The following is a 21,028-nucleotide window of genomic DNA, read 5'->3' as shown; positions in this document are numbered from 1 at the left end:
GATCCTCATAGACTCAGAAGGGGAGAGAGGGGCTCCCCGTGGCACGACTCTTGGCTACTCCCATGCCTTTCCTCATGGGGAAGTATGTGGTTGGAGAAGACCGAGGCGTGCCCCAGGAGGGAGTCCCCTCTTTCTTGGGTCTAAGGGTGAAAGGGTAATCCTTATTCCAGGTACAAAAAGTATATATCATGTATGTACAATTCAAAGAATACACTCCCCTGCTCCTCTCCCCTTCCCATCCCCTCTACCGCAAACAATTCTAACTTTTGTGCAAATCATTCCCGTGCTTTACTTCATAGCTTTTCTACCACTATTATATATTGAAGCAATATATGTAGTTTTGTTTTCCACTGAACTTCATATAAATGGAAACATCCTGTATATATTCTCCTGTGATTGCCTTTTTCATTCAACATATCCTGTTCTGAGTTTCTATTATGAAGAATCATGTTGCTGGGATCCCGTATGTTCACTACATCACGTATATAATCACAATTTACTTATCTGCTCTACTGTTGATGGGCATTTGAATTATGTCCAATTTTAGGCTGATACAAATCATGCTGCTAAGAACTTGTGAGTACACAGTCCTAACTCTAGAAGAAAGACAGAGATGAAGTTTAAGTTCTAAAGAGGCAGCTTTGGCTTAACAAAGGGGTCACATTTTAGTAAAGGTGATATTGAAAATGCTGGGAATATTTAATTAATCTGATGTGCATTGTTAAAATCCATTTCCCCCCATCTTGTCCAAAATGATATTGTACTTTTAAACCATTATGCCAAGTGTACCAACAAATGTCTCTTAATTCGGCTGACACCACTCCCTACCCCTCAGCACTCTTGTAAGCTGCCACTCTTCACTTTGAGTCCACCAGGACTAATCTAATGAAGGCTTTTGTCTCTGTCCACGTCTGATTGGAGAAGCCCCACTCCTCTCCTGCCCTGTAATCTCCACGCATTCCCTTTTGTATCCATATAACCCACAGCTTCCATCTCCTGAAACCCACGCGCCATGCCTTCCGGAACACACGGTCTACCATCAGCAAAATCTCCTGAAGATGTGTCTCTCCTCCAGACAGTTCCTTCACCTCACTTTTTAACTGAACTCTGATTCTCCCCAGAGGACGCTGCTTCTGGGAAGGCTGCCTCTCCAGCACTTGCCCCACTTTGGTCTACTCTGTACACAGCCATCAGTGTGATCCCCCTAAACCAAGATCAGCTCACATCCGGCCTCTGCTCAGAACCCTCTAATGGCTCGCAATTTTGCTCTGAATGGAAGCCAAAGCCCTCTCAAGGGCCCACAAGGCCTTATGCCACACACCGAACCCCCTGCTGTTTCTCTGGTGTCACCTTGCCTCCACTCTCCTTTGCTCACTTAGCTCCAGCCACACTGGCCCCCTGCCATCCGTCAGGTCCAGCAGACATGCCGCTGCAGGTCTCCCCTTCTACCTTCCAGGTTCTAAACTCAGCATCCACAGCACCAGCTCCCTCCCCGCCTTCCCATTTGTTTGAGCAAGTATTGACTTCTCTGCAAGCTCCATCCTGACCATTCTATTTAAATCTGCAAACCTCATCCTGCACTCTGCTCCCAAATTCCCCTTACCTGCCTGATATTTTCTTTTCCCATACTACTTCGCATCTTCTAACACACAATTGAATGCATTTTGTTATCGTGTCTGTAGTTTATTGTTTTTAATTCCCAGTAGAATGTAAGCTTCCTGAGGGCAGAGATTTTTATTTGTTCTCTGTGGCATGCCAAGCACCAAGGATGGTGCCTGCTGCGTGGGAGGCACTAAGAGCACGTTTGTGGAATAAACTAAATGAATATACTCATAAGGCTAATTTAAACAAATTGGTTGGCCTGGGATAATTTGATTTTAGTGAACTCATGTGGATGCTTATTGATCCTTTTCTTTCCAGCTACTTACTAATCAATTATCCACCTGTCAAGTCATGATAGATAATTCATTTAGCTGGGGACTAAGTTCACTCTTCTATAATAATTTAGTTATCTTGTCATAAGCTTCCCACCATCTCGTCTTTATGTTTCCACGAATGCATGCATTCGTCAAAGAGTGTCTGCTTCTTTGCTTCTTCTCTGTTGTCAATATATTAATATATCATTAATTGTTTCATTGGCATATTTCCTCTTACTGTGCCTAAAAACCCAACAAACTTTATTTTTGCTACACTTAGAATATTTTAGTGTTTTCAATAATTCTTAATATCGTTTATTCTGTCTTTAGGTCAAGGCCTTCACTTGGGTCCATTCTACTTCTTAAGGTGATCTGTTTTCTTGACACAGATCTCTTTTGCTTAATACTTTTATGTGCTACTATTTCAATATGAAGCTGATGCTAGAAATTGTAAAAGAAATGACTTATGAAAATCAATGAATCCTATCACTTTCCGGGGGTGAATGTAAACCTCATACTAACAAAGAAAGAATCATCTTTAAATTCTTTACCTTTAGGACATGCTTGATCGTTGTTGAGTCATTTGTTTTCAAAAGACCAGTCACATGTTTAGCCAGCTCCTCATGTATCGTTCTCTCCTTGCATGTCCTGGTCTTGAACACAAACTGAAGAAAATCCAAAAAAGAGGGAAAAGTAAAAATACTTAATAAAAACAAAGCTTTAAAAATGATGTTCCATGAATATTTATAACTCAAACTTATCTGCTCATGCCAGATTTTGTTATGAAGTAAATGAAGGCCCAATGATAAGAGTAGTACACACCTGTTCCTACTTAGAGCTTTGCACAGGGCAGGCCTGGCTCACCTAAGCGCTCCTCGAAACTCTTTTTGTAGAAATCAGAAGAAAGAGTCAGAGGGCAATCTAGCAGATTCAAGGAAACATGGAGGGCTTTGACCCACCTACTCAGGACACATTTCCCCTTCTCCTTCCTTCCACTGGTAACAGGTGGCATGGTAGCATTTCTTCATCCTGAAAGGGTAGAGCGCCCACTCAAATAGCCAAGTGGGGAAGCCGGTGCTTTCCAGAGGCCACTAGGTGAGCTTCCCACACGCCCAGGGCCTACCATCTCATGCTTACACACAGCTGTAAAAAGGTTCATGAACATTGGCCATCGGTACGATAACAAAAGCTGCTCACTTTTTTTTCCCTCAAAAGATTGATTGGGACGCAGCATGAAGTTCATGCAATGGTTTTAATTTTCAGTATTTCTTCATATATTTTAAGGATATCAGCATCAATTTTGGCATTGATATACATCTCAATATATCTCAAATATAGAATGCTTATTACTGAATTATAATTTTTTACTAATGAGCTGGGTTTGCCTCAAGGGAGGTCATTTCTTCTAAAATTCACAATTCAGACTTCATTATAATCGAGAGTGAAGGCAGGCAAGAAACTCAAAGCAGAGGCACATTCACATTTGGATCTATAATTATTTCTTTGAACTTCATAGCTCATTGACAGTGAAATCATCTTGATGGGGCCTGACTTCTCCAAGCTCATCCCAGAGGAGAAAGACAAAGCTAAGAGATGCATGAAACAAGCTAAAATCAAGGACAATACAATTTTTCCCCCTCAGGGATTAGGACTCACATGAGGGTCATGTCATCAGCACCTAGTCCCATGTATAGTTATTTAGCCCCAAGAGCATTTCAACTAGCTCTGAAATATTCTATTTTAAAATTTGGCTATAACATGTCAGTGTCACAAATTGTTTGTAAACCATGGAATTTCATTAGATTAACTTCAGACATACATTTTTGAAAAGGACATGGTGTATGTGTGCATTTTGGACAGTGTAGATGGGGTGAGTTAGCAGCATTTAGCACCACTGAACTTGAAATGGTGTTTAGTTTGCTTGTCAATAAGTATAGATTACATTGACTCTCAGATCTCTTAAGGACTTCAAAGCATATATTGGTACTGGCCCATCAGTTTTCATTATACTCCTAGTTGTGGGGCCTAATATCCATCTATATGTTAGGTAATTTTCCCCACTGAGGTTAGAAAATCAGGCTCCTTGGTCAAGGTCAGGCTGTCAGCCATGCACTACAACAGGAGTCCAATCACAGAATCATGAAGCTGGATGTTCACCTGGTCCATCCTGTCTCACTTCACAGAGGAGAAAACTGAGTTCAGAGAGGCTGGCTGCTCACATTAACTACGTAACCTTGACTAGAACCCAGTTTCCCACTTGCTAGTTTAGTGCTCTCTCCAGAATAAAACTCCAGTTGGTTATATTTATTAGGTTAGATTTGTTCTAGATATATAGAAATGTATTATTAAATATCTTTAGGAATTATCAACTTGAAATTCTACATATGTGGATTTCTGGATTTGAACCACTTCAAAGCAAGCTAAATATGCAATCTCATATATTACAGAATCAAATGAGCTCATCCAGATATTTCAAGTATCCTGGTTAAAAATAAAGACCATATCAGGATGCATTTCCAATATAACTCTCCAAAAACGTCACAGACAGAGCCTGAGAACTGATTTAAGTTTCTCAAAAGGAACTAACCTTGACTATCACAAAAATAGTCACAACACCAGTGGGTTCTTAATGTAATTTTCAACGATTCCATTAGAACAAGGTACATAATACTTGTGTTGAAACGGAGATGACTCTGCGTAATGTGGACTGGGGAATTTTTTTCGGCTCAGCCCCTTGGAGATTGAAATGGAACACTGAGGTAAGCATTGAGCGAGTGCAAGTTCTGTAGATAATTCTGTTGAATATAAATTCATCAATACCCTATACAAGGAAGCTATGACTTCATCTTAAACAGGGAGCAGACTAAAAAGGCATTTGTAGGTGAAACTGGCTTTCTGCAAATGAAATGTAGGTCTTATTGGGTAAAATTATACCAGAGGGAAATCATTGTGCAATAACTGACTATTTTTGACAAATGTGCTATTTTAAGGAAGAGTACAGACTTATATTTAGGTATTTGGGAAGACATCTAACATTTCTGGCAAGTGGAAAATATATAGATATAAAACTAATGAAAAAATTTCTCATTGATGATATCTCAGAGGGGTTCTCTCCAAAATGAATTTTCTGTGCTATTTTCTTTTATAGTAGATTTAAAAAAAAAAACAAGTTTCTAGCACAAAACACCCAAAATTCTTCTCTAATCACCTTTTGAACATCTAAAATAGATGGGCACATGTCTATCCATAGGTATTAATGAAATATATTCTTTTAATTCAAAAGGTCTATGTTTCAAAAAGATTTAATCTATGCATCAAAAAACAGACATTTAGGTCTTCTATATCATAAAGGTACTGTTATTTATCTCTAGATGGGTTCTTTTTTCTCCCCATTCGAGAAGGTGACATTTAGGCCGGAAGTCTAACGTGCAAACATCATCGCAAGTTCACTGGCATTAATTCACAGGCCAACTGGAAATGAGAAGATATACTTGACGAAGGACACTGGAGGAAGCAGGGCACACGGATGGAATGGGCTAGTGGTTCATGCCAGAGGATAAAGGACTTAACATACCAGAAGCAGGTACAAATATACAGTAACTGGGAAAATGAAATAATGCCTGAGAAAACAATAAAAAGAGCTAAGAACACATTACAGAAGAAACGTAGAGCATTCAACAAACCAACAAGAAAGGTCTTCCTTAAATGTACACAGGAATTTCATTCGTTTGTAATGGTGACTTCTAAAAGACAGTCGTTTTCTCCTCTATCTCTTTTTTCTCTCTTTCTCCCCAGATAAATATTCATTTGCACATGTACATGTTATTTACACATTTATACATTCAAACAATACATCTAGCCCATCCACGCAAAGAGAGAGAATTCTCAGTAGCTAAGTGGCATGTTTGATATTACTGCGGTGGGCACCGTCCAGCTAAGGGGAGAGACTTCCCACTTATTGTAGACAGGAAACGAGACAAGCCACACAGCACAAGGGCATATGACCAAGGTCAAAGCGGTGACTTCATACCTTAATGTAAGACTGGACAAAGTGGTCCAGCTGCTCCTCATGGCACTTGGCCACAATGTCAGTCAGAACCCTGGAAAAACAAAGCTGTTCAGTGGCCTTTCTAGAGAAGGCTGTAAAATACCATTTGGATTGTCAATGGAGTGCTTCTAAACTGGGTACTTAATAGTTAATGAATGAATGAATGAATCAATCAATCAATTTCAGAGTCCCCTTGGTCCCCCTCATCCCCCACTACTGGGTATTTAACATCGATATTACCTGTTAGCCAATTCCAATCTTGAAATCTCTAAACATTAAAACATAAGTAGTGTCTTACAGATGCAATATCACACTAGAGACTTTTTTTGCCCAAGTTGAATGTGCTATTATGGTCTGCATGTTTGCTGCTGACATTATCTTCTTGGAAAAAGGATCATTTTTAGCACCTGATTAAAAGTTAAGACCTTTAACCTCAAATTAATTATCATATTCCATTTTAAAAGGGCTTCCCTTCCAACCCAGAGGCACTATACATATAGACTTCTGGAAAAAGTAATTAGGTTAAGATGCTGTCATTCCCTCCTCCCCACCACCTTAGCACTTAGCTGGGATAGCACTGGTGGTACAGGTTGATTTTTTTTTCATACAAATACTTTCAATTGCTTCATGGCTGTAGTGCTTTGGAATATCTCAGAATTTCAACATATCTATCAGCTGAAATATTTAGGAGTCTTGTCCACAGAGACCCTTATACTCATGCTGAAAAGAGCACCTATTGAAGACACAGCTGGGGACTTTTAATCTGGGTCTAGAACTGGCTAGTTGTAGAACTGTGAGGGATACTTCAATCTTTCAAAGGTTCATGGCTCTACTTTAAAAATGAGGCTAAAGATTCATTCTGAGAGAGGCTAATAATATGTCTGTGAGTTAGGAAGGTGCTGGAAACATTTGACTGTCAAGAGTAGTTTTTTTTTCCAGAATATTGTGACTAATATTTTTTAAACAAATGAACATTAGGAATATATGAATCCATAATTAATTTGAAACACTATCTCTATTAAGAGGAAACTGTGGCTGCAAAAGTCACCAGACAGATTAATAATGCTGGAAAAATGTAATATAGACAAACTTCAAGTGAGAACAGTTGGAGAAAAAGTGAGTATTTAGAAAAAAAAAGACCTAGTGGGGATGTGAAATGGTACAGCCACTCTGGAAAACACTTTGGTATTTTCTTAAAAACTACACATAAAACTCTCCTAGGACCCAGCAATTGCAATGGCCATTTATCTCAGAGAAATGAAAGCTGATGTTTATCCCAAATCTACCCCAAACTGGAAACAACTCAGATTCATTCAACAGGCCAATTGTTAAACATACTGTGGTATAGAATACTACTCAGAAATACAAAGAAATGAACTATGGATGCGTGCAACAAACTTGATGAATTGCCAGAGAATTATGGTACATCCTGATACAGTCATACTGTATGATTCTCTCTCTCTATGTCAATAGCCTGGTACTACTCTTGATTATACTACAGTTTTGCAAGATGTTGCCAGTGGGATAAACTGGGTGAAGGGAAAATGCGATCTCTATGCATCATTTCTAACAAGTGCATGCAAATCTATAATTATCTTAAAATAAAAATATTAATTCAAAAACAAAAGGAAAATGTTACGAAGTCTAAAACTATATTTGAATGATACTAATAGATGATTAGAAGGTAAGAAGTCAAGAGTGAGAAATACTTAAATTTGAGACATGCGTTCAAACGAAATGCAAGCATACAGAATTAGGTGGCCGCTCAGTTATAATCCAAGTTGTGCGTAACCACAGATGATAAAATCTCTTCTCCTAAAAGGTACCTGGTCACAGTTGTACTTATTTCATCTTCCTCATTCTGAACCAAAACTTTGAAGAGCTGATTCAAGATTATAGGCAGAAAACTCATGATTGCGTGAATCTTTTCCACATTCAATAAGTTCTGTAGTAAATTGACAGGAAGAAAAAAAACAAACAAACCACACTGATTAAGTTTAAAGCACATTTTTGCTGATGTTTTCTCAGAACTTAAACGTGAATACTTTAGCTTCCCTTTATCTGGCTTTATTCTTTATCACATTTACCTTGGGAAGCAAGGACACTATGTTTAATTAACCAATTTGAAATCAATTGGTTTTGATTTTCAATGATTTTTGTTTTGGAAATACCAATCTTTGCTTGTTTTTTAATCAACAAAATATTAAGGAACTGTGAAATAAAATCTTTTCATCTCTGAATTGCTGTGGCATATAAATATCTTCAGTGATAACTACCACTTCATTTGCTATGCAAAGGAAACTATAGCGGTCTCTTTCGTCCATCTCTCCCCTGGAGACCCCTGTAAATATTTGTATGCTCGTTACCTTACAAGAACGGATGAAATTTGAGGTAGGTGACTGAGACATATCTTTCTCTCTTTTTTGGCACTGACGGAAAAATGCATTCACATATGGATCCTGAAACAGCCAAAAATAAAAATAAAAGTGTTATTCCTGATGACAGGTAAACTGTGTGACAATCATGGTGCTGGGAGGTGAGCACTTCTGTAGGATAGATGCCTGGATGGGAGGGCTCAGAGGGACAGGGCTTTCATTTACACTAGACATTCTGGCACATAGCCCACTCGCCTGTGGCTTTCTCATGGGTTTGTTTTCCTTCTTGGCCACATGACAATGGCTGGAGAATGACTTCCCTTGGCTCTCTACCTTCTTTTCTTTTCTTTTTTTTTTAATTGCCTTCTTTCATCTTCCTGCTTCTTCCACAGGCTTCTACCAAATTTTCTTACATATTCCTTAACACACATGAAAATGCGTACTCTTTAATATGCATAGGGACATTGCCAGACTTAAAATGCCTGAGATGGTAAAAAATTTGGAAGTCCACACTAACCAGAGTTACCAGGAGATAACTCTGACTCGTAACCTTTGTTATGGGCTAAATTGTGTTCTCTCCCAAACCCGTATGTTGAAGTCCTAATTCTGAGCACCTCAGAATATGAATGTACTTGGAGATAAGGTCTCAAAGAGGTAATTAAGTTAAAATGAAGCAATGAGGGGAGCCCTAATCCAATATTACTGGTGTCCTTCCAGAAGAGTATATTTGGACACCAGACACATGCCACACAGAGGAACCACCATGTAAGGACACAGCGAGAAGGCCAAGCGGAGAGGCCTCAGCAGAAATCCACCCTGCTACACCTGGATCTCAGACTTCCAGCCTCCAGAACTGTGAGAAAATACATCTCTGCTGCTCAAGCCACAGTCTGTGGTGTTTTGTTATGGCAGCTGAGCAAACTAATACCTTTAATGCTATTTCCTGAAGAAGGTGGCACCTTGGAAATTCTCTAAATTCGGTGCTGGGGGTTGGAGTTATGCAATCAGAAAGTGAGATTCAGAATTTTAGTAAAGATGTACTCTCTGGGTGTTACTCTGGTATTTGTCAATTCTAGAAGGGCATCTGTAGTCTGGGTTCCCCTCAGGTCGGTGTGTGTGTGATATTTCCGGTTCCACCTCATGTATTCATCTACTTGACAATTACTTATTGAAAGCCGGTTCTGTGCCAGGCCCTTGGCAGGCACTGAGCACAAGGAAAACCCTCTAGCTTCCTCTGTGATCCTTCCATACACCAGGGAGAAACACAGGCGGCACGGCGATTTCCACACACACCCATGTAGTCACAATTAGGTAAGTGCTCCAAAAGAAAGCAGGGTGCCGCGTGGGTGTATAACTCAGCATGCCTGTGGAGCCAGGGAACAGGGAAGCCTTCTTTGAGGAAGAGACGTTTGAGCTGAGATCTCGAAGAGACCAGGCCCATGACGGGCGGGGAGGCAGAGAGGGAGAGAGTGGCTTCCTGGCTGAGGAAAGGCTGAGTGTCAGAGGGTCAGTGGGTCTTGGCAGGACTAAGCAGATGGACAGAAAACTGCTGGAGAGAGCCTTGGGTATCTGAAAACTGAGGTCAGTCTTGGGATGGATGAAAGTCGAATGTGTCCCCGGGGCGACGGGTTGTGTGGGTTGTGGAAGTGGACGTGGAGAAAGGTGAGCAAGGGTGAATCACAGGGAGACCTGCGCTCTTTGGAAGAAAGCGACTGGAAGCGTGAGAAAGAGAACTCAGGACATTCTAAGTTAGAGAAAAGCAGGATTTGGTGGAGCGTGACCATTCTGTGGGACTCAACAGGGCTGATGGCATCAGAGAAAAGATGGGTGTAAAAACGTCATGGGTAGAAGATCAGGGGAGAGGATTAAATGTGGCTGGAGACCCCAGAGGTTCCTGAGAGAAATTTCATTCCAGGGTATGTGTGGTGCCTGGAGTATTTCCTTTTTCTTAGCAACCAAGTATGTGCTAGAGATAAAGCAGCATGAAGCAAAAATAAAAAAGTGGATACACACTGAATTTAATAAAGGAGAAAGACATAGTCTATGTACTTGTAATAATTTGTTCTGCAGTTTATAACTGGTGCCATGAAAACCCTCACATTGTGGTAGATAGACCGAGCTGCCTTGCAATGGAAGGGTGAGTGTGTGATAATTTGGCAATGATGATAATTAGATTTGTATTGCATTTTGCAGTTCATGAGATATTTTCCCGTTCACTAGATATTTTCCCATGTACTTTCTCATTTTGAGCCTCACCATAACCTTAGGCAGAGAGAGTGTATTGTTATCATTGTCCTCATGAGGAAATAAGAACTGCAGTAAAGTGACTTGTCCAAGGTCACTGATTCAGAACTCGGCTGAGGCGGCTCAAATGCGGTTCTGCTGACTTCATGGCCTTCCCATTCTTTATTTTGAACATTTCACATTTTTAACACTTGTCAGTGGAAGCAAAGCCATCTTCCAAGGAGAGTGTACTCTTGATAAATACACTTCTGGTATTTGGCTCTGCAGTTTCATGGCGCCTGGACTTTTATGGGTTAGCGCATTCTATTTCTCCTGGCAGAGGCACAGAATTATGCTGCAAACAGTCTTCCTTTTTTATCACCTGCTCTTCTGACACCCTGTGAAATGGTGAGTCTCCTCCCATAAATATAGGAGACACCTGATTCTGCGTGGTCACAAAGATGCTGGCATTTCAGAAAAAAACATGCTTACCTGAGTGTTCACTGTTGACACAACAAATGTCGATACTTTGAAAAGTGGTTTGCCACCATCAACCCATTTAATGTCACTCCCACCATGCTGCAAAAAAAAGAGTTTGTTACTCTCACTGTGGCAATTTGAAAGAAAGCAAATAAATAGGTTATTTAGCTTATGTTAATTTGACCTCCTGCTCCATTAATCTTCCATTACTGTAGAGATGGAAAATAAAAGATGCAAATACATCAGGTGGCATTGGCAAGTGAGATCAGTGTAGCATCAGGGGATCATTCTTAATAGAGCATTTCTCCTGGCCATAAAGTAAACAAGATATTTGAAATGCTATAGGTGCATTTGATTAATGACTACAATGGATGCCTACACTACGGCTGGGTTAATTTAAACAGTGGAAAGAAGATAACCTCATGCCATTTAGCTCATGTATTTTTTTTCTCTTAAATTATACATCATTCAGTACCTTTCCACTTGCAGAGTCTTGAAAGCTTAAATAATTAGGAGGCAGGCTTGTAGCTATGGGGATATTGTACTCTTGAGAAGCTATCTGATCATGTTTCATCACAGGAAGCCAAGCATATCCAACTGTGGAAAAGAACAACAAAGAGAAAACTTCTAAGTACAAACCTCTGTGGTGAGGAGTAAAAATAAATGCAATTTATCATTTATGAATACAAAACTTCACTAAAAATTAATAAATCAGAGCTTTTGAAATGCTCTCCAGTTTAAGTCAAACAGATGACACGTAAAGCTATGTCAGATCACTTCCTGTCAGTACCGGATGTTTCCAGAGCCTCCTTCTTTTTGGCATTAGCTTTCGCATTGATGTCACAAGTGACATGATAAAAAGAAAACAGGATATGGTGTTTCTCGTGGAGTTGTGTTGGTAGCTCAATTTTCACCTGCAACAAAGGAGATAATAGCTGGACTGAGATTAAAATCACTTTCCCAGGGTCAAGGCAAGCGAAAGCATAGGCACCTTGGCCTTCCAAAAATTCTTAACTGAAATCTCCACTAGGTCCATGTTTAATAGTTGGTGTTAGTAATACTGATTTAACTCTCAGTAAATATCCATCCTGCTAGCAGTAATGTGTGAACATGTTGATATTTTTACTTTTTTATTGTGGCATATAATGATAACTTAGAATGCCTAGTATATCTCATTAGATAATTTATGCTTCTATAGTATGGATTAAACACACACACACACACACACACAACTGTAGAATGTAAACAGGCACAGATTGAGGACTTGTCATCGAGGAACATACATTGAGTGAACAATGAATCCTTGCCTCCCAAAGTATGTGCATGGACCAGTTGCATTAGCATCACTTGGGAGCTCATTAGATATGCAGCATCTTAGATACATCCCCTGACATAAAATCAGAATCTGCATTTTAATAAGATCCCCAGACAGTTCATAAGCACATTGCTGAAAAACGTGCCAGTAGTAAATGATGTAACTTAAGCATGGAATTTATCCCTTTTAAAAAAATAACAACAAAAAATACATGGTATATAGTGTATAAAAATGCATATATTGTGGTAACTAAGTAATGCACCATTTTGTGAAGAGGTCATACTGTAGCTACATAAATAATACTTCTGAATAAACATAAAACACAAAATGATAGGAGTTAATAATATATTTAATGAGGAGCATAGTCCATGTTCCTGGAAAGAGGTGTTTTGAAACCTACATTTTATAGCGCTTACAGTTCCCCAACCTCTATCACATACATTGTCATTTAGTTCACCCAATAGCCTTGTGCAGGAAGTAGGACCAAACAGAAGCAGGAGCCCATGTGAGAGATGTTAGGAGACTCTGAGTCACCAAGATTATGGTCCAGTCAGTAATAGGAACTTCCAGGACAAAGACGCACACCTTCTGACCACTTCACACTGGAATCTCAGGATTCCATGCAGGTAAGCTGCATTCCATTCAATACCAGAAACTACTTAGCTTCTAGAATAGTCAAATCAAGCCCTAAGGTGATAGAGACCCAGGCAAATGATCAACCAGCTTACGTATTAGACTCTCCGTGCATCTATCTAGCTGGCTAATTTATTTGCACATTGTTCAGGAAAGGACTTAATACATTGGTTTTCAAAGTGTTGTCCTTTGAATAGTAGCATCAACATCACCTGGGAACTTTATAGAAATGTAAGTTCCCAGGCCCAGACATACAAAAATCAGGAATCCAAAAATCTGGGGTGGCTTCCAGTAATCTGTGCTTTAACAAGCTTTCCAGGTGACTCTGATGCATGATCAACTTAGAGAACTCCTGCATTAGAATGGTTTGCAAGCTAATATATTGTTTATATACAGCATGCCAACCTGGTGTAAAAAAAAAAACAACAAAAAACCCATATACAGTTCAAAATATACAATGATTAACAATGCAGTGGAATAAAAATTTCTTTTTTTACCCAACATAAAGAGTTCATGGGAATGCAACAAGTACTCAAAAATTCAAGTTAACTAAATATTATACTAATGCAAACAATCTTCACTTAACAAGTACTGCAAATATTCACATTATCACTGTGCCTTGGAAGAATTTATATTCATGCCTTTGCAATTAATGCAATCGCCTTTTGCAATGATAAAGAAGGGAATAAAGCCTTAGTTTTGAGTCTACACTGCAGACTTCACCGGGCTGCTCTGTACCTACATGCTCTCCTGTGGACAAGCTTGTGGATTTTACAAGGAGCCTGAGAAGCACATGACAGTGAGAGACATTAAAGCCAGAGTTAACTGTGAGAACATCCTTTCTTTTTCTTTCTTCCTTTCCCTTCTTTCCTCTCCTCTCCTCTCCTCTTTCTCTCTTCTCTCCCTCCATCCCTTCCTTCATCTTTCCTTCTTTCTTTCTTTCCTTTCTTTTAAATCATACATGTCTACAGAGCATGCACCTTTCAAATGGGCTTTGCCAAGTGGCCAACCAATACAGTAAATATTCTATAATGTGGTGATACCCCTTTCCCTTAATTTTTTCACCTTCTGTCCTGAATTCATAGGGAAAAAAATTTAAGAGCATTAAATGGATGTGGAGGAAGGAGATAAAGTCTGTGGCTCACTGGTGTTCTTTTAATTAGTTTTAAAATGATTGAAGTGTAACAAGGTGGGGTAGGCAGAATAATAGCTCCACAAAGATGTCCTTTGTGTCCTAATCCTCAGAATCTGTGAACATGTTACTTTCCATGGTTAAAAGGGACTCTGCAGATGGGATTAAGTTAAGGATCTTGAGATGGGGGAGATTATACTGGATTAGCCAGTGGGCCTAATGTAATCAAAAAGGACCTTATCAGAGAAAGGCAGGAGGATCAGACTCAGGAACCGTGAGGAGGAAAACAGAGGTCACAGTGATGAGATTGGTAACAGGGTCACAAGTCAGTGAAAGCCAGAATCCTCCAGAAGCTGGACAAGGTGAGGCAAGGGTTGCCCCCTGAAACCTCCAGAAGGAACGGAGGCCTGCTCACACCTTCATTTCAGCCCTGTGAGACCCATTTCACAGTTGTGACCTCCAGAACGGTAAAATAATGAATGTGTGTCGTTTAAGCCACTAAACTGGTAACTTCTTATAGCAATGATAGAAAATTAATGCAAAAGATGTGATTTTAAATCCCAGCCATCCTACCAGCAGGTTGCATTAATTCAGACCTTTGCTTTCATGGCTAGAAATTAAATGTAATCACTGCAGCGTTTTTGTGCGTGTGTATGGTTATATGTGTTACGGCAGAGCGGTGAGGCTTCAGGCTGTAGAGTCACATGGCCTGGTGTGAATTCTGATTATCACTCATTAGTTATGTACCCTTGGCAGTTACTTCTCTGACTCCCTTTCCTTATCCATAAACTAGGCAAGTGTGATGGTTAATTTTATGTGTCAACTTGATTGGGCCACAACATGCCCAGATAGCTGGTAAACATTATTTCTGGGTGTGTCTGGGTGATAATGTTTCTAGAAGAGAATTGCATTTGAATTGGTGGACTCAGTAAAGCAGGTGGCCCTCCCAACGTGGGTGGGCATCACCCAATTTGTCAAGGAAACAAAGAGAACGGAAAAGCAGACAGAGGTTGAATCCCCTCTGCCTGACTGCCTGACCTGGAATATTTACCTCCCGCCCTTGGTGTTCCTGGTTCTCAGGACTTCGGATTTGGACTGGAATGTACACAGCAGGCTCTCTGGCTCTCAGACCTCCAAACTGTACCACTGGCCTTCCTGTCTCCAACTTGCAAACTGTGGGACTACTCAGCCTCCATAATCATGTGAATCAATTATCTATCTATCTATCTATCTATCTATCTATCTATCTATCTATCTATCATCTATCTATCATCTATCCATCTATCTATCATTTCCCTCCTTCCCCTGCTGGCTCTGTTTCTCTAGACACCCTGTGTGGATTAAGTGAGACGATTCATATTTGGAGTACAGCACGGTGACTGGCACGTAATAAGAGAGGCCTGAGAGGTGGCCAGGACAGGTCTTGCTCCAGGCCACGTTTAGAGATGAGGGGGTCCAAGCTCACTCAAGTTCACACAAGTTGTTGGCTCATATTCTCTGTTCCTCTGTTCTTTCCAGAGTGACATGAAATGCTGCTATTCAGTTAAAAACTATCTAAGGTAATCTTTATTATATTGTCCAGAGAAATAAAAGAAACAAAATTAGTTTCACTTGAAAAGAACGATAACAACAAAACAAATCACATTTTTAAAGGGCAATTCTGTGCTGAAATATTTGAATTTGCAACATATTTTTGAAGCCACTGTCAATGCAGTTTCTAATCTTGGTTAAGTAAACACCTGCTAAGACATGTCCTTAGTCTGAGGTGTGGTCGAGAGTGGCCCACTCACCCATCTTTTAGAAGCTATCGGGGCAGTGGAAGCTTGGCCCTTACCTCGTCTGAGAAATCCGGATTCTGGGAATGGTGCAGAACTGCAGTGTAGGCGGCGGAGGTGAAGAGGGGTCCTCCAGGTTTTCCATAAATGCACTGTTTAAAAAGTTATGAGATGAATAATTACGAGTGTCTAAAATTAACTTTGAGCACAAAAAAGGCCACAACTCTTCTTCAGTTACCAATCCTGGAACAAAGAGGAATTTTGTGATAACTTGCCAGGCATAGTTGACCTCTAATTAACCTTGAACTTCTTTGACCTGCTGCCTTGTGTTTATTATAAAATGGGTTGCTGCTGAAGAAAAACTTGAAGGCTTTAAATGCATCGTGTAGCTATTACATCAATACTGAAGATCTGAGTCAGTTCAAGACCTAACTTTTGGTTCCTAGGAGATAAGATCTCATTTGTTCCATTCTGATTCCTGCAGGGTGACCTCTTGAAGGGGCCTGTGGTGTCCCGCTCTGGTCTAGAGTTTGAGGCAATCAGTCAGTTGGGTGACCACAAGGCTTGGTTTGACCCCAGCCCCTGACATGCCAGCTCCCAGCCAAGTATGCTGAGCTGGCAGGATAGGACTGGTTCCAGGCTCCACCATATTGAATTATGACTCTACCCCAGTTCCTAATCAGGCTGGGAGGTGTGATATGACACTTCCTAGTCATGTAGTTTAAAAGCTCCCTTAGCCCAAGGCTCAGGGTCCCTCTTCTGGCATCTGCTGCATCTACGTGATGCTTTAGAATGCAGTGGAACAGGGACCCACACACTCGCAATTATTCCTCTTTCCTGGAATTTTCTGCATGAACACTGCTGTAACAGGTCTGGTGTGTTTGTCATCTGGTCACCGCCTTGGCTTGGCAATTCCATTTCTCTTTATTTCTTCTCTCCTGATGCTAATGCTATTGTGGAGCTTGGAACTTACAGATGCTGAGAGTAGTTCAAGAGTATTTGGGAGAATTCTTTCTCTCTCTGCTGCTTGATTCATTCAATCACTCAAATTGATTACTGTTCTTCTGAATAATGCTACAAACCTCCTTAACACAGACAACACAATTTGAACCTGGCAGAGTGTTTTAAGAAATTATCTCAGCTAATTGTGGGGGTTAGTTGGAGATTCATTTTGTCCTTTATATCTCATTCCTCTGATCCACTGAAGCTGGGAAAATCTGGCTGATGGCCCACTAAAATTAATTTTCTTCTCTCTTTTTATAGGTTATTTTATGTCATTTGAAGCCCCTCAAATAAAAACAGTATATATCAAATATGAACTCTGAAAAATGCCATCCAGTTGAAGTTTTATAGGTTAAAAAAACAGCACAGTTCATACAAACCTGTTTTATTAAATCATGTGATCAACAACCGGGACGGACTTCCCAGAGCCGTTTCCCAGCTCCTCGGGCAGCTGGCCACACGCATGTTGCATAACTGTGAGCATCCCACGGGCGCCCTGCATGAGCCGCGAGGCCAGTGTGCAGCAGCCCCTCTCCACGGGCCACACAAAGGTCGGCTGGGATGCAGCATTTTAAATCAAGCATGCTGAATTGAGAGGCAGGCTAATCTTTGAAAAGGGCAAGGTCTTCCAGAGGAGATTTTATTTTGTTTTTTTGCATTTATTTCACACTAGAATGGCTTCCTTTTTTCCAAATCATGAAAAGCTAAGCAGAGCCTCAAAACTGGCATTTAAAATTTTTTTTTAAATTGGGGGAATTGGGGGAGGGGAACAGACAAGTTACTGTCTTTTTTGTTCTTCAGTCTAGGTGTGGAGGATGTCTCTTCACTGGTCCATGTTGGTATTATCATTGTGCTCTTCCCAGATGAGGCAGTCATTCCCCAGCCATTGGACGGCCGCTCACGGCAGCTCAGGAAAGCTCACGCCCGCTGCCAACCAGCCCCACTGCAGCCTATGCTGTCGCTGGCGACTCATGGTAGCCCAGCTCCAGGTCGAGCTGCTGTTCACCATCTTAGCTGTAGAGGGCGCAGCGTCACTGGCCCATGTCGGATCCGAACTGGCGGCCCTGCTGCTCAGAGCTGGTGTCCCAAACCAACTCTTTTTTTTTTTTAAGATTTTTATTGGGGAATTGGGGGAAGGGGAACAGACAAGTTGCTGTCCTTTTGTTCTTCAGTCTAGTTGTGGAGGACGTTGCTTCACTGGCCCAAGTTGGCACCATCATTGCGCTCTTCCCGGGCGAGGCAGATCAGTCACCGGCTTCTGGACGGCCGCTCTCGGCAGCTGCTGGCGGCTCACACGGCTGCTGGCTACACACAGTAGCCCTTGGCAACCCACTGCCACAAGGGCTGCAGCCTACGCCGTTGCCGGCAACTCACAGCAGCCCAGCTCCAGGTTGAGCTGTTGTTCAGCATCTTAGCTGTAGAGGGCAATGTCACTGGCCCATATGTGGGATCTGAACAGGGGCCCTCTGGCATTCCAAGCCAGCTCTTAACCAATGTGCTACTCGGCCGGCCCAACACTGGCATTTCTAATAGATCTAGTTAATAATGATGGCTATTAAATCAGGTACATTTTAGGAAATCTAAAACAAAGGTATTGAACTGCTCCTCTTCCAACCACATTCAACTTAAAAGCCCCTCAGTGGTGGAAAGAGCCGAGGCACCTGTCTGCCCCCTTTATGTTGTGTCCCCATGCGAACTTGGCTTACCTTCACGGGCTTGGCACCTTCTTCATCAGAATTTTTGAATTCAATGCACACCGTTATATTTCGTGCCTGAAATTATGGCAAGGGAAAATGGAAATTGTAATTGCCTGTTATATAACACCAGAAAACAATCCAAGTACCTAAAATAAGTAGCTTCTAATGAAATCTGAAAAGTGTAGACTACCCAATACTTTCTTGTGACCTTATCCACTCAGAAATAGCAGAAGGATTTGGACAGATTATTTAAAAGGGAAGAAAAAAACTCATATCGAAAGGGGGCAGGTATGCTATTTTCAGAGTATCTTAAGAAACTAAAAAAAGTCTAGAACAAACTATTTAGGGTTCATTTCAGAAAGGGTATTACTATACTACATAACTGTGCATCCTTACACCTTTTTAAGGGGAAGCTCATCACTGTCCCTTATTAAGCATTTTCTTCAAATGGTTTTCCTTTCCAAAGTGTTGAGCAATAGTAATTTGTATCTGAACTTTCAAGAAACCATCTTAATGGGATCTAAACAGGGTGGAGAGAGAGGTTGACATCTCAGAAACATATCATACCTTGCCGAAACATTTCTGGCTATCATACTTGAGGTGCTTGGGGTAAATGTAAATTTGATTTTTGTACACTCTGTAAGGACGGCAATACTTGGTTGAGTCATAAATAAATTCTTCCACCTCCACTGTGGGTTCTGGTTGAGCCGTCGCATCGAAAGGCTTGACAGGGATAAAGGACGATGTTACACAGTCTTTAAAAATCAGAAAATAAGAGTTTGTCATTTTCTATGATTGTTTTAAGTGAAGAATACTTAATATATGTTAAAATTAATCCCCTCAAAATAGAAACTCTATACTTTTACACCAATTCATGTTAAATTATGCCAGCATTAATAATCTGTAGAAGGTAGGCATGGTAGATAATTAAGTTATAAATTTAATATGCAAATTGATGTCTCAAAAACTGGTAGATCTTTGGATGGATTTATAACTATTTTCTTTCTGTATGAAGCTTGATATAAAAAGTAAATGCTAGGGCTGGCCGAGTGGCTCAATTGGTTAAGAACTCGCTCAAGAGTGCGAACTCTGAGCAATAGGGTCTCCGGTTTGATTCCCAGCCAGAGCTGAGCTGCTGCTGAGCTGCTAACAGGTGGCAGGATGGCTCAGCTAAAAAAAAAAAAAAAAAAAAAAAGTAAATGTTAGCTAATGATCCTTTGAGCATACTCATTTGGGATTATAAAGACTGACTCACTGTTCTTTATAACACTATAAATAATATAGCTATTGATATACAACAGAATCAAACTTTGTCCAATGGGTCTATTACTGATACTGATTAATAGTAATTTTTCCCTATGCAATGATTTCACAACTTAGGCCTGAAAAACCTCTGCATTATTAGATACCATTTATTTCATTTTTCTCTTCAGTTTTTACAAACTTTTAAAATCTAGACTGGTAGGAACAGCTTGAGGAGAAAAAAAAATATTGTTAAGAATTTGTAAGTCAAAACTTTTCTCACTAAATAGTTTGGACACTATAGTTGTGGTACTGAAAGATAGCAAGGCCTTCTGCCTTTCTTTACCCAACCTGGAACTTTCCTGTGCTCAAAAGAGCAAAATGATTAGCTAACTATGCTTGGGAATCAGATTACAGGTTTCTTTTATTTTTGGGGTTGTTTTTCTTTTTTGAAAATCAATTATAATATTTGCATTATTTGTTCATATTTCTCTAATGTCCTATGATTTACAAAAAGAATATTTTAGCTTTCTCTTTTGTTATTTCTTTTCCATAGGTAATAAAAGCCACATCCCCCATATCAGAGAGAAAATGGCTTAGTTTAGTCTCTGCTTTTTCACACCAATCAATTTAAAAGTGATTTGGAGCCATGGCTTATGTTAGAATCCTCATTTTATTTCATAGTAAAATGATTTCTAGAAAAATTTAAGAATAAAAAACTTAATAGTGCTAATGGTAATTCAAATATCCTGTTGTAATAATCTTATTCCTGTTTGTAGTTAATTTTAGGATGCCTGTATTCATTCTTTGCATCACTGAGAAAGGCACTAAAAGGTGTAATCAGAAGTAATAAAAAATAAATAAACCAATTTCACCACTTAAGAAATAGATTCTGAAACTCTTATTTATAAGTTAATAAATACTCCTCCTGAAATTCAAATTTCCATTGACATAAATAGGGCTTTTGATCATAATCTGAAAAAGATATATGCTTTCTGTGTAATAACACCCTAAAAATATTCCAGCTTTAACTACTGCATAGCATCATTGGCTACGGCATGGTGTTCAGAGTATCCCTTTGGCAGCACAGTGTGACAGAACCACCTCTATATTCTGAGTCAGAGAAACTGGATAGAATATAAATTCTCCCATTATGGGTTATTGGTTTATCAATCTATCTGAACTTGACT

At 40.1% G+C, this 21,028-nt stretch overlaps 1 protein-coding gene across 1 annotated transcript in view; it reads right to left on the bottom strand.

Moving 5' to 3' along the window:
- DOCK10 (dedicator of cytokinesis 10) overlaps window positions 1-21,028 on the bottom strand; it is a 253,505-nt gene that overhangs the window by 45,824 nt on the left and 186,653 nt on the right. Inside the window, exons 17-26 of the mRNA XM_019626007.1 lie at window positions 19,164-19,351; window positions 18,606-18,671; window positions 15,957-16,049; window positions 11,833-11,956; window positions 11,518-11,639; window positions 11,055-11,141; window positions 8,331-8,423; window positions 7,791-7,909; window positions 5,947-6,016; window positions 2,468-2,581 (exon numbers count right to left, since the gene is read on the bottom strand). Coding sequence (XP_019481552.1) covers window positions 2,468-2,581; window positions 5,947-6,016; window positions 7,791-7,909; window positions 8,331-8,423; window positions 11,055-11,141; window positions 11,518-11,639; window positions 11,833-11,956; window positions 15,957-16,049; window positions 18,606-18,671; window positions 19,164-19,351 — 1,076 coding nt within the window. The remainder of the gene's footprint in view (window positions 1-2,467; window positions 2,582-5,946; window positions 6,017-7,790; window positions 7,910-8,330; window positions 8,424-11,054; window positions 11,142-11,517; window positions 11,640-11,832; window positions 11,957-15,956; window positions 16,050-18,605; window positions 18,672-19,163; window positions 19,352-21,028) is intronic.

This window comes from Hipposideros armiger, unplaced genomic scaffold (genome assembly GCF_001890085.2).
Source record: "Hipposideros armiger isolate ML-2016 unplaced genomic scaffold, ASM189008v1 scaffold_651, whole genome shotgun sequence".
Lineage (NCBI taxonomy): Eukaryota > Metazoa > Chordata > Mammalia > Chiroptera > Hipposideridae > Hipposideros > Hipposideros armiger.
The sequence above is the reverse complement of the archived record's forward strand: the minus strand, read 5'-3'. Positions and strand labels throughout refer to the sequence as shown.